At 42.3% G+C, this 14704-nt stretch overlaps 1 protein-coding gene across 1 annotated transcript in view; it reads right to left on the bottom strand.

Moving 5' to 3' along the window:
- The window catches only part of LOC310682045 (uncharacterized protein), a gene marked incomplete at its 5' end in the record, with an annotated part of 137880 nt that overhangs the window by 21207 nt on the left and 101969 nt on the right, over positions 1–14704 (bottom strand). Inside the window, one exon of the mRNA XM_083450290.1 lies at positions 14227–14386. Coding sequence (XP_083306416.1) covers positions 14227–14386 — 160 coding nt within the window. The remainder of the gene's footprint in view (positions 1–14226; positions 14387–14704) is intronic.

The following is a 14704-nucleotide window of genomic DNA, read 5'->3' as shown; positions in this document are numbered from 1 at the left end:
CAGCCCCAGAGGATGGGGGGCAGCAGGAAGGCGCGCGACGCCTTCCCGCTACTCTCCAACCCGGGTTGGAGGCTGGCGGGGGGAAAGCAGCGCTTCCCCCATTGCCAGCCCCAGAGGATGGGGGGCAGCGGGAAGGAACGCGACGCCTTCCTGCTACTCTCCGACCCGGCTTTGAGGCTGGCGGGGGGGAAAGCAGCGCTTCCCCCATTGCCAGCCCCAGAGGATGGGGGGCAGCAGGAAGGCGCGCGATGCCTTCCCTCTACTCTCCAACCCTCCTGTGGGCTTTTGCGGGAGATGGGGGATTTCCCCCACCTCCCGCAAAAGCAGGCAAAAGCCGCACGCTCTTTACAGGGGCTCCGCGTCTTCTGCTGCCTTTTCTAGGAGGTGGGGGAATTCCCCCACCTCGTAGAAAAGGCAGCAGGAGCCACGAACCCTTTGAAGAGCGAGCTGCTCTTGGGGGCTTTTCCCCGAGGAGGGAGAAGGGACGGACTGGCTGAGTCCGTCCCTTCTCCCTCCTGTGGGCTTTTGCGGGAGATGGGGGAATTCCCCCACCTCCCGCAAAAGGAGGCAAAAGCAGCACACTCTTTAAAGGGGCTCCCTGGCTTCTGCTGCCTTTTCTAGGAGGTGGGGGAATTCCCCCACCTCGTAGAAAAGGCAGCAGAAGCCACGAACCCTTTGAAGAGCGAGCTGCTCTTGGGGACTTTTCCCCCGAGGAGGGAGAAGGGACGGACTGGCTGAGTCCGTCCCTTCTCCCTCCTGTGGGCTTTTGCGGGAGATGGGGGAATTCCCCCACCTCCCGCAAAAGGAGGCAAAAGCCGCACACTCTTTAAAGGGGCTCCCTGGCTTCTGCTGCCTTTTCTAGGAGGTGGGGGAATTCCCCCACCTCGTAGAAAAGGCAGCAGGAGCCACGAACCCTTTGAAGAGCGCGCTGCTCTTGGGGGCTTTTCCCCGAGGAGGGAGAAGGGACGGACTGGCTGAGTCCGTCCCTTCTCCCTCCTGTGGGCTTTTGCGGGAGATGGGGGAATTCCCCCACCTCCCGCAAAAGGAGGCAAAAGCCGCACACTCTTTAAAGGGGCTCCCTGGCTTCTGCTGCCTTTTCTAGGAGGTGGGGGAATTCCCCCACCTCGTAGAAAAGCCAGCAGGAGCCACGAACCCTTTGAAGAGCGCGCTGCTCTTGGAGGCTTTTCCCCGAGGAGGGAGAAGGGACTGACTGGCCATTTCAGTCCCTTTTCCCTCCTGGTCGAAAAGCCCGTAGGAATCGCGCACGGCTCCTGTGGGCTTTTGCGGGAGGTGGGGGAATTCCGTCACCTCCCACAAAAGCAGGGAGAAGGTCTTGGAGTAGCGCACAGGCTGCGTGAAGCCTGTCCGCTGCTCCCAGAGCTGCGGGGGGGAAATAATATTTTTTTCCCTGATTTCCCCCCCTGAAAACTAGGTGCGTCCTATGGGCCGGTGCGTCCAATAGGGCGAAAAATACGGTAATAGGTGCAAAAATGCATATGCCGGAGTAAGATATCCATTAAAAATGCATACATTGGTGAAAATAACAGAGATGCATTATATCAGGTGAAATTGCTGTGTGTACATATGTAAAATTGCATATAAAATGTGTGCATTAAAAGAAATTCACACATTGTTTAAAAATGAGAACTGTTAAAAAAATCACAAACTGTGAAATGTGGAGAACTGAATTTAAGATTAGAAAAATGAAAAACTTAGAGCAATTGAAACTGACAGATTCACTCATTCTTATGGACAATACACATTCCTGGAGCTGTCTTTATTTTTGCAAACGAAGAGACTTCCTCATGCCTTTCACTTCAAATGAATATTTCACTTTTTTACAAATTATTCTTTTATGCAAATCTTGATCTTGGATGTCTACTCATTATCTGAATTCGGTTTTTGCCGCCCATCAATCTCTATTTCTCCCATCTCAGGTAATCAGCATTTCTGTTTATCGAAACATCTAGCTATCTGAAAACTTAGAATGTGCTCCAGATCTTTCAGTTAAATGCTGCTGTGTATATCACTAATGCTGCTTTGTACATGGCTAATATTTTCCAAAGCTTCTGACAGCCTAATCCATAACTCCATTTGCCTGGAATGCTAGTATGCATTCTGATTTACTTCAACGGCCCTAAATCTGTTTAAATTCAAGAATTTGGGATTCACTGGATTTTAGAGTTGCCTGTTCCAAAGTCTCAAATAATTTACTTTGCAGCTTGCTCAATCTGTTTATGATGCCATCCTGTATTACGGCCAGAAACATTTTAAAGGAGATGAACAGTTGTCCTCAACCTCATCAGGAAATAGCTATAACTCAGAGGGAGCTAAATATTCCTCTTTTTACAGTCTTGTTTCTAATGGTTCAGCTAAACACCACACTCTTGCAGGTAGCATCTTTTCAGAAACCCTGTTTCTACAATGTAGGAATCGTACCTTTGGAAGTCCCTCCCATTACAGATCAAATAAGTTCCATCTAGATTGCCTTTTTGACAACTATTGAGTACCTTCTTTTTTTCATCAAGCCTTTAGCGAGATTTTTTAATCTCAAATTTATCTGAATTACATTTGAACATGTGTGTGTGTGTCACTTTGAGATTTCCAGGATGTGATTCATTAATGGAAATAAATAACAAGTTGTTCTAGTACCAATTGTCTTTCAAAGAACGTGGTGGAATTCTTAAGACCCACAATATCCTTCTCTTTGGGTCTTTGATCAAATTTAAGAGATTCTGGTTGTTCTGTTACCAACTCAGGTTCTGAAAAGGCAGGCAAGGCATGATTCCAAGCATTCTTAATGATAGATTGGCATGTGCATATGCATTAGCTATCTTTATATAAGGATTCCAAAGTGTTTAAAACATTGGTAAAACAAATAGGAACAAAATATCCTAAGGGATTTAATAATTGTTCATTGGTGGTTTTGTCACACAGAAGGGAAACAATGTAATATATGAAATTATAATAGTCCATGATGTAATACTTGAACCATTGACCTAATGGACCCTGGACTGGCTTTTCAGTTGCAAGAACAATCAATTCCAAAAGTTGCATCTATTAAAAGTGGGAGACTAGCTATTTTTATACTTAGAGTCTAAAGTTCCAGCAATATTTTGTTTAAAACAGAAAATATCCTGAGGGATTTCCCTGTTTACTGGAGATTAGTACAGAAAGGAGAGAAAATAATATACGGAATTATAATATTACATGATCCCTAAGCAAGTTTACTTGGAAGTAAGTCTCACCATGTTCAGTGGTCTTATTCCCATGTAGATATGCACAGGGTTGCAGCCTTAAAGAAGAACATTATTAGAGCTAAGAAAGTTATTATTGACTATGAGCACAATTACTGAGGAGCATTTCTTCTTCTTCAATGGGGCTTGCCTAGGAGGTGTCCCTGCCAGGCTGAGCCTCCATGTATACAGTGGTACCTCAGTTTAAGAACAGCCCTGTTTACGAACGATTCGGTTTACAAACTCTGCAAAACCGGAAGTAGTGTCCAAGTTTGTAAACTTTACCTCAGTCTAAGAATGGAATCCGAACGGTGGAAGGGCACCGGCAGTGGGAGGCCTCATTAGGGGAAGCACACCTTGGTTTAAGAACAGTTTCGGTTTAAGAACAGACTTCCAGAATGGATTAAGTTGGTAAACCGAGGTACCACTGTATATGTCAAACCAACAGAAGTCTGCTTGGGGAGGGATTTGCTTGCTTTCCTTAAATGCAAAACCATCACGCAATCTGAAGTGTTGAAATGTTAGCATTGTCAGAAAACTAATTATCATATTTTCACTTGCACACTTCAGACCTGCTTGCTAATTAATCTCTGTGGACAGGATGCCTATGAATCAAATATTAATGTAAGTAAGATGATATTGGATGAAATGCGTTCAGTGCCCCACCCTGAGAGCAAATGCAATGGATTGTTTTCTATAGCCTTGACAACAAGCAGCAAAACCCTGATTTTCATTGAGCTATTTCTTCCAAGCATCTGATGGCAGGCACACCTGAAAAAAATGTGACTAAAGAAGAATTGTGACTAAATGTTTTTCAATGTGGATTTTCAAGGTTTGTCCATGATCACAAGTGGTCTTCATACAAGACCAGAAACCCATTTATTTATTTCTAGACCACCATTCAACTAACGAGTCTCAAGGTGGCTAAACAGTTCAGAAAAGCTATTAGGATAGCAGTGCTGAAATCCACAAAATTAACACTAACAACATACGTCAAGCTCACAAAGGCTAGACATAAATATAAAAGGGGTATGTTTTTCCAAAAGTGTGCCTAAACTAATTTGAGCAGCCCTGCTGTAATTCTTGTGAGCAGAATCAAGACATATGTAGTTTACTCTGAGTGGGCTCCCTACTTCAGTTCCACTTCCACTGGCCTTTATATCCCATCCCTTTCCCAACGGGGGGTAGGGGGGGAATGTGTCTTAGAGCTTATGATGGAGAAGCAAGCAGGCATCTCTCCTTCCCATTCAATATTCTGGAAAGTGAAGAAGATGCTATTAGTGTGGTGATGCTGGCAACCTCTTTTACTAGTATGGATCATAGGGATTCTTCTACTTCATCCCTACTCCATAAATCCCAGTAGGAAAATATGCTGGCAGAATCGTCCTGCTGGCACAGCTATCTTAACTTTCAAAGCACATGAAAGGCTGGATTCACTCTCAGGTCAAGCTGTTGGGTGCTGGTACACCCACAGCCTAAACATATGTGTTTTCCTTTCTTAAACAAGGAAGGAAAAAGAAAAAGAACAAGAGCATGCTATCCAACACTCTGGGAAAAGGGAATTCCATCATTCTGGAGCTCACACACTAAAAGGCCTGTTCCTTTTTAAAATCAACCTAAAGTCAGTAAGTGCTGAAATTCAGAGCAGGACTTTATTAGCACATCTTAAAGCCTGGGAAGAACAGTAGCTCATCGTGAAGAAGATACTCAAAATCAAATTCCTGACCTATGAGAACTGGTGCTTGGATGCAGTGGTGGACTGGATGAGAACCAATAAACTTGTGTTTTATTCCTGGGGAGATGGAGGCTCTTTGGGTAGGTGGTTCCCATGTTTGGGAAATTGGCAAGTCACCTGTTCTGATTGCACTCCCTTTGAAGCAGCAAGGGCAGAGTTTGCGGGCACTCTTGGATACTTTATCAATAGGGGCCAAAGTGTCCTCTATGGCCAGGAGTGCCTTTTACCAACTTTGCCTGGTTTGCTATCTATGACCATTCCTAGCGAGGGATAGCCTGACCACTGTAGTCCAGGGCTGGCCCACTCATGAGTCAAGGTGAGACAACTGCTTCAGGCACCAGGATCCACAATGACAGCAGATCCTGATGTCAATCTTTATTGCTCCCTTGTGCCTGACGTAGAACTTCACTCATTCCTTCTTCTTTGGCATGGAGGGGGTGCCATTTTGTGGTTCACCTCAGGTGCTAAAATGTTTTGGGGCAGCCCTGCTGTAGGGCTGTAGTCCATGCATTGGTTAGTCCAAGCTAGATTACTGTAACACACTCTATGTGGGGCTGCCCTTTGGCTTGGTTCGGAAGCTCCAGCTGGTGCAGAATGCTGAAACCAGATTTCCAATGGGAGTTTCTGATCAAGAATATGAGACACCATTGTTAAAACAGCTGCACTGGCTGCCCATCTGCTACCAAGCCAGGTTCAAGGGTCCTGTATTGATTTACAAAGCCCTGAACAACTTAGCTCAGGGATCGCCTGAACCCTTATATTCCAGCATGAAGGGGGCATGATCAAAACCTTTAATATGTCGTGTTTCTATGCATGTCATCTCCCTCAGGTTTCCTTCTGTCATACATATCTAATTCAACCTTGAGAAATGGAATGGAATGAGTAGCCACTGGGTACAAGTCACACCTCATGGGGCCAAATAGGTGAAGCATCCTGTGTGTCAGGGACTGGACTGAAGAGGAATGGTGGAGGCCGTCGCCCCCTCCTATTGAACCTTCCCGAGAAGAGGAAGATAGTATAATTACAACAGTGGTTTGCAGAAGGTCATGACTCTGAGACAGAATAAGGACAAAGCTGGGAGATAAGGGAGAGAGAGGAGGGGGAAGCAGCAGAGCCAGAACAGCTGGCTGACACGTTATCATTAGAAAGCATTCCAGACTCCTCCCTTCTTCTAGGACCAGTGAGAGAGCAGAAAGCAAACAGACAAAGGGCCTTAGGCAGCCAAGTGGTGGAGGAGATTACTCGGAGCAATGCCATTACTGCAATGGAGAGGCACTTTTCAAAGCCTCTATCTGTGAATATTGAATAAAGGACTTGGTAAGAACTCTTCTTGTTATCGACTTCTTGGCTGCCCACCGTGGGAGGGATCAGATTCCCTGAAGCCTGACACTGAGTAGTTTACTGGCATGCTGTTCCTGTTGTAACTTTGCACTAATGTTTTCTTTCATACCTATTCATCCTTCAGTAGCATATATTGCCCCCTTCCAATTTTTCCCTAGATCCATGTCCCACCAGCGCCCTATCCTTTTATCACCTTGATCTGAGTATGCACAATGCCTCATCTTCTAACCCAGAAATAGGGGGGAACAATTTAGCATATAATTGTTGACCAGTAGATGCAATCAATGGGTCTCCCCTTCTTTGGGCTTGGCTGCCTTTGGCATCAGCATTGGCAACGGCTACTTGTTCTCCCAGGTATGCTTGCTGCCTCCACCACTGGAACAAATCTTTCATTTGCCCAACAGACAGGCAGGCCCTGATCAAAAGCTATTAGCTCATGTCAACAGAACGTCCCATTAATTACTGCAGAGGAGAGAGAAAATGACAGAAGAGTGCGTTTCTCCTTTGCCACCACTCAAAGTGCTCTGGTGAAACAGTTTGCATATATGCCTAAGTATTGTGGAAATTAACACCTCCCTTCCAGGTATGGGAATCAGAAGGCTGACAAGACGACAATTAATTAGGTTCTTCTGCATCACTGCTTCTACATAATTAATGTGCTCATTATGGATTTTCAAGTATCTTTTTTTTCAAGGATCACCAGCAAATTTTAGAAACCTAAATGTTCCTAACATTGTCATAGTTTTCCTTAAATTTAAATGAGTGGCAAGCAATGAAAATGTCTCCAACGACATCAAGTTCATGAATGTTCCCCCCCCCCCCTAAACAAAACCTCGTTGTGTTTCACCATGACATTTCATTTTGCCAGAGTTTGTAGTGTGGAACGGCTGCACATTGTATTGGATATCATGTGGCAAAGTGAAGGATGCTGTGAGCAGCTCCTGAGAGCTGTTGCTTGCTGACTCCCTCTCTCTCTCTCTCATATTTATTTTTCTTCCACAGACATACTACCATGCAATCATCTGATCTGGGGATGCAGGAATCCATGGCTTGGAGTATTTTATATAGCCATTTTAAGCCATGTTTCATTCTGTTCCCTTCCTCATTATTCACAAAATAGGAAATCATGCCACCAACATAGGGCTGTGCAGAGTCAAACAGCAGCTGCATTCTGCAAGACTGTTTCCATTAGGTTACTGGTGGGCAACATTCATTCTTCATTATGATAATTGATTAAAGTAGTCCTTTGTGTGTGCACATCTGTTAAAATGTTTTTTAAACTTCCTAACATGTTTTATGGGCAAATGAATCTTGTTTTTTGTCCAGCCTGCATTTAATTTTCTTCTCCTAATCTCTATTTTCCCTTATACACAGATGTAAAAAAAAGGAGAAGTGTTTGTAGATTTTGAACCAAGAATTTAATGGCAGAGATCTTTGCCACACCGGTCTAGTTAATTCCAGGTGCCACTCAAAGCTACTCTTCCACCTCTTAAAGGTATTCACTTTTTCTGATTACTGGGCCACAGGGAAATGAAAGCTAATATTAGTGACTGATTGTTTATAATCATGGTTTTCATTTTCTTTTCCTCGCCCCTCCCCCCTTTCCTTACTTTTAAGAGGTGAGAGTCACTGTTTATATAGCAAAGATGGTAGCATGCTTGAGGGAACCCAAAAGACAAACCCTTCTCTACATTGTGCCTGGCACCATGTTGGTGTGTGCCTTTGTTTGCTTTGCTTGGATCAAACTGCCTTTGCCCCACACCTATGTTCCATGATTGAAAAGGGAAACCATCTAGTTCAGCTAACAAGAAAATCATACAGTTTTTCTATAAGGTTGCATATTCAGCAAATACATTTCCTACGCTGCTGCAAAAATTAAATGAAAATAACCAAATGATTTTTTTAAAACAAGGGTAATATTTTTTGCTGTACATTATTTTTGCATAGGTTTAATTTTTGATTCTAAATTATTTGTAATACTTTATTCAGTTGTGATGGCATTCCTTTTCTAATTTCTTTTTGCAAAGTGGTGAAATCCATAAATAAAGATTGACTGCACTTGGCAAAGCATTGCATTCTTTATTTTTAGGGTTTCAGTTTTTCTCTGCAAATATCACTGCTAGGAGCCTGGTGTGCTTTCTCCCTCCCTCCCTCTCTTAAACAAAAGCTGGAGTGCACCATTGGCAGCAAAAGAGGGGAAAATGCAGTAGAAAAATCAGTACCCTGTCTGGATACTTGCATGGAACATGCCCAACGTAGATTTGGAGGACCCATTTATTAAGTTCTCCAAATCCTTGAAAAGCCATATTGACTTTATTGGACTTGATTATCACAAGGATATCTCTTGCAAGTGAAGGATGGAAAGCAACATTAGATCCTTTCCAATGCAAGGATTTTGCCCTTAACTATTAACAGGTAATTAATGCATTATGGAGGAGGAATAAATAGGTGGCAATTAAATAACATATATTAATGACTTATTTATTAACATATTAACAAGTTGGCCTGAGAGTAATAAATGCAAATTAGTGTAAAGTGCCAAAAATTGTGTCGATAATAGGCCCCCAAGTAATTTTGTGTGTTCAACCTAATTACAAATATATTTTCTTTTCAAAAAAATTACTGCCGGCTAATTTTTTTATGGTTTGCTATAATATCATTTTAGAATTAGAAAATTAGCCCTAGTCTCATGAATCAGTCTCGTTTCCAGGAGCAATTGTCCTGTTATCTTTGAGGAGGCAACGTTCAAGCCATATCGTTCAAGGATTTCAAAGAAACTGAGTTGGAAATTCTGCATACATGAAGAGCTTGTGCTTTGAATTGAGGCACTGATATTTTCAGGTTCATCTCAGTGTTTTCATTGGACAAAGTTCCTCCCAAGAAAATTATATAAGACTTACTAGGAACTCTGTGGAACCAAATGGGATTCGGTTCCAACAAAAGTGCTTAGGATCCAGCCCCTTCAGCCAAGGTGCAACTGCATATGAGAATGGAGATGGGGAGAAGTCAAGATGGTGGCAGCAAGGTTTGGCATGGTGCAAACATGCCAGCAGGGGCACCGGATTGATGCCACCAGTGCATTTGCAGCACCCTGACCGCACCACTGCCTCAGTCCTTCCCTTCACTGTCCAAGTATGCAGCAGTGGCCGTCCAAATATTGCTGGACTTCAACACTTATCAGCCCCAGCCAACTTTGCCAGTATTTAGGGATAATGGGATGCTTTTGAATTATGGTGCTGGAAGAGATTCTTGAGAGTCCCATGGACTGCAAGAAGATCAGAATTATCCATTCTTAAGGAAATCAGCCCTGAGTGCTCACTGGAAGGACAGATCCTGAAGCTGAGGCTCCAATACTTCAGCCACCTCATGAGAAGAGAAGACTCTGGTCCATGGGGTCATGAAGAGTCAGACATGACTAAACGACTAAACAACAAAAACATTGGGAGGGTCACAGCTTCCCCATCACTGTTCAAGGTGCCGATACCTGTAACTGCCTTGGGAACTGGTAGACAACCTAGCTACAGTACTTTTCATGTGACATGATTATGTATGAATGGGGAATTAAATGCCACAGTTCAGGCACGCTGACAAATGAAGGTCATATATGTCTAGGGTTACCCCATGATATGCATCACAGTGAGACTGCAACCCTACAGACACTTACCTGGGACTAAGTTCCATTGAACTCAGTGGGACTTACATCTGAGTAGGCATGACGACAATTACAGTGTAAATGAATTTGGTCTCGAACTGAAATCCCATTCAATATTCACCTCATTCACCAACAATTAGAACACAAATACATTTGTAGACATGCAATCTATGTACTTCAAAATATTATTATCCCATTGTTGCTAATGAAGGTCCTAAGGCACACATTGATTAAATGTATACATTTCCATGGGGGAATAATTAGGTCAATGATATAAAATTCATTGTCCCATTATTTAATTGCAAGGGTGAATCATGAATACAACTTCTAAAATTTGGTTTAATGAAAAACACTTCATCCTGACCTAATCATATCAACCTTATGCTATCTAATTAAGGATGTAAAAAACATTAGAGTTGCAAAATATGACTTCCAGTTCCAGCTGCTAGCTGCCCATTTATTAATATATATTCTCTTAAAAATTTTTTAAAAAAACCTTTTGATAAATACTTAATGATGGGAATGTGACAACATTTGCATGTTGGCAAATTACTTTAATAGAGTGATTCTTGACTACAGAAAGTGACCTTTTTTCCTGTTTAATGGATGGCTAAAAATACTTTTGAAAATTATGGTATGCCTGTCTTTCTGCCAATGACAAATTGCTTGTCTGAACAATGTAAAAATTATGAAATAGAAAAGCCTTAAATTCTCATTATACTGTAAATGTATCCACGACTGCTGCATTTATCAGTTTAATAAAAGGAAATTAAGCATATTTTAAAGTATGCCGTTACAAGGCAATTTTTTTAAATCTAGAGAATAAAAATCAGAAGCAAGCAGATAAGGATAAGAAAAATCCGGAGACACAGTAAAATCCCACTGAAATCAACAAGGCATGACGTGTAACCCTATACAGAAGTCCAATCGGATCAAATAGGACTGACTTCCAGGTAAGTGTGCACAGGATTGCAGCCTGAACTACCTAATTACTTGCTCATATTCCACTGATTAGTCCTTGCCTAACTCTATTTCAGGGACGCTGGTGGCACTGTGGGTTAAACCACAGAGCCTAGGACTTGCCGATCAGAAGGTCGGCAGTTCGAATCCCCGCAACAGGGTGAGCTCCTGTTGCTCGGTCCCTGCTCCTGCCCACCTAGCAGTTTGAAAGCACGTCCAAGTGCAAGTAGATAAATAGGTACCCCTCCAGCAGGAAGGTAAACAGCTTTTCCGTGTGCTGCTCTGGTTCGTCAGAAGCGGCTTAGTCATGCTGGCCACATGACCCGGAAGCTGTACGCCCGCCCCCTTGGCCAATAAAGCGAGATGAGCTCCGCAACCCAAGAGTCGGTCACAACTGGACCTAATGGTCAGGGGTCCTTTTACCTTTAACTATTTCAGATGGGGCAGTTATTCACCTCACTCTCAGCCAAATCCCAATATTTCATATATAAATTAAGCTGGTCTTGTGCCCACGACACCCACAGTCCCCTTACTGGTGTTTCGTTGGTTTAAAATCCACCAGCCTTGGTTCAGCACTCCAGAGCACACTGTTTCTCATGGAAGGAAGTGACCTCTTTTGTTACCTGTAGACAGGTGCACCAGTTCTAGGGGGCGAAGCACCATCAATATTCCTTATCAGGGGGCCCAAGTTTGAGAGGGCAGAGGAGGCCAAACCGCCAAGCCAAGTGAGGCATAGAATCAAAGGCAGGCTCCTCCTGAGGCCAAAAGAGGAAGGTTTGCGGCCATTGAAGTTGTGTGGTGCTGGGCAAGTCCTCATCCTGATGCCAGCAGTGATGTGGAGTGTTTTGTGTGTCTCATGAAGTTTACTTTGGTGCGAGAATAAAGGTGTTGTACGTAAACAAGGATGTCCAAAATAGGGAGGGGTTTTCTGTCCTTAAGAAGCTGCCCTGGGAACCTTATTATGGGAGGCTCAAGCTGCTGCAGCAACAGCAATGGAAGATTTCCAAAACAAGATGTTGTTTCAGCACCGCAAGAATTACATTGGTATTAGGGGAGGGTCTCAAGGTACAGAGAAAGGAAGGATCCAAAGAAGGAATGTGAACAAAAGGGAGAACACGGTGGATGCAGATGCAGCTTTGCTTTCTGATTTCACCTCAGTGCTTTCCAATGCTCCAGAAACACAGATTTCCACAGTGTCTGTTCAGGAACATCACACAATGGATTGCTTCCAAATAAGACCTAGTCATGCATTATTGAGCACAATAATCAAGCTGCCCTGGGAAGCTGTGAAGGATGGGATATAAATCAATAAAATAAACACAAGGAAGGAACAGAAAAGGTCAAGATCAGTGTCCATAGATTTGTAATGATGTAAATAGATTCGTCCTTCAGACTAGAGAAGGTTCCAGAGCTGTGCTCTGTTCTGGGGAAAGTTAATCTGAGGTGGATTTCCTAACAGAATTTCTTTCAAATGTCCATCTTGGTTGTGAGTCCTGGAAGTCATGATGCCTTCTTTGCAGGCTTTTCCCAACTGACCTTCGATGGCAGGGCCCTGACTTACTCCAGCTACATTGGATTGTGACAAGGTAAGTTTGCCCATCACTAATATATACCACTCACAGAACTATCATTACATACAAAGTAGAAATAAGGTTTAATATGATTGGTTTAATAAGAGAAGATTGTTCTTATTGGAGATTTTGTTGCCCTTCAGATGACAGGTGCTGAACTGTAGCTAATGCTAGTCCTACTCAGAGTAGATCCATTGAAATTAATGAACATCCATAGTTGGATGCAACCCAGTGGTTGTATTGTGATCTAAACTGAAGTTGGCTGACTGGGCTTGACTTTCCTGGCTTCATTTTGCTCCTCTCTTAAAAATATGGACATCCTTGAAATCTCCTGTAATCTCCTAGATCTTTCCTAGAAAGCTCTTATGGTGAACTGAGTGCATACTGAGTTTATTCTGAAAGAGGGTGAAGTCCTTTGTCAGGCAAATATGTGGGGAAAGCATTTCCTAAAGATAAAATTTCCCCTGAAGGTAGAAAGTTTGAAAACTACCACAATCTCCTGTTACATACCAAGTGCTAAATACTGACAAATGCTGATTTCTACAAATGTTGATGGTCAGATATTAAACATTTAAACCAGATATCAATGGACTTCAAATTCCAAATACTAAAATATTCACCGAATATTTGAGCATTGGGAGAGTATCCAGAGAATATTAAGCACCCAAATTCACAAAGGAGAATTTCAGGCACTAATGACTTCACAAATGGCGAAGTGTACAGGATCTGCTTGTTCAATTGACACATTCACCTTTTTATTATGTTTTCCAGGGTCAAAACTCTCATTGAGAAAGAAACTGGAAAATAATTAGAACAGCACCAGATGTTTATAGCAGTGACAAGTGAGGCCATATATTTATACAAACTGCTGATCTTTCTCAGTTAAAGCTTTACAGACTTTGCATCCTTTTAGCTACAGTGCTATTTTATTAGACAGAATCCCCACATTTACTAGTTTTTCACTCCCACTGCCTCTGTATTAACCAGCCAAATAATGGAAATGCCACTGCCCCACCTAACCCACCAACAAATTTCTGGGCTGGTCTACATGTTTAGGGGATTTCCTGAAAACTGAAACCTTTCACACGTTCACTTAACTACTTTAACGTTGTGGCCCAGTGCATCTCAGATAAAAGTCCAACAAAGGTGAGTTAGACTTACTACCAGGTAAGTGTGTGTTGATTTATAGTAAGTGGACTGTGAAGTGGCCACCTTCAGGCAGTTTCCTCTCCCATGTCCTGATAAATGCCTTTAGGTGATTCTCCCTGACCAGATCCCAGAGTCAGTTCAGTCGTCAGCCTCTCCTCATCATGCCTTTTAATGCAGCTGGTCTTAATACTGGACATTTCACTGACTAATTTATAAACCCAGTTTCTGAACTTATATGATATACTACTGTATTTATGCAAATCTAATATGCCATCAAATCTAATGTGCACTTCAACTTTCAAAACCTTGAAACCAAAAAAGTATTTGCTGGCACCATCAAATCTAATGTGCATCCTAATTTTTGCAATGTAGTTTGGCCACAAAAGATGTGCATTACATTCAAGTAAATGTGGTGGATCGGGATCGGTATGTGGAGCAGGCCAATTCATACCAGAATTAACAAATGAATTCCTCAAACATCCCTATATCATTCAAATATGAATCAACTTTTTAATAAAAGAAGTTAAAGATACCCCTGAACCAACATGTGGCAAAGCTCTGATGGTATATTATTCTACTCACTTTTCGTTTTTCACCATTGATTCCTCTCCACTGTTCTGCCTTTTTCACAATGTAGCTCAACTCTTGGTTGGAGATTTCCAAGTCAAATGGAACAAATAAAGTTGCCTCATCACTCTGAATCCTTTTGAATATATCCAATAACCAGCCTTCATTGTGCATCCTGAAATGCAGAAAAAAGAACCCTTCACTACTGTAAAAGCTATACTGCCAAAATCTAGACAAATAAAAAAGAAAATAAGGAAGCAATATTACAATGGAAATATTATAGTTTAAACAGGTACGCTGAAGTAGGAACCACATCAAACAAAAGAAGAGAAATACCTAGCTCCCATATTATTATATTTCTCATTCCATTTATTTAAATTCATTTTTTAAAAAAATGTATGACCAACAAAACCACTCATGAAGCTTATGATGGTGTCCTTGTCTCTGGGAAGGACTGGGATGATAACTCACAAAATCTCTCAGGGAGCCTTTT

This window comes from Podarcis tiliguerta (genome assembly GCF_965153285.1).
Source record: "Podarcis tiliguerta genome assembly, chromosome: 7".
Lineage (NCBI taxonomy): Eukaryota > Metazoa > Chordata > Lepidosauria > Squamata > Lacertidae > Podarcis > Podarcis tiliguerta.
Note: the sequence above shows the minus strand (reverse complement) of the source record. Positions and strands in the feature narration are given on the sequence as shown.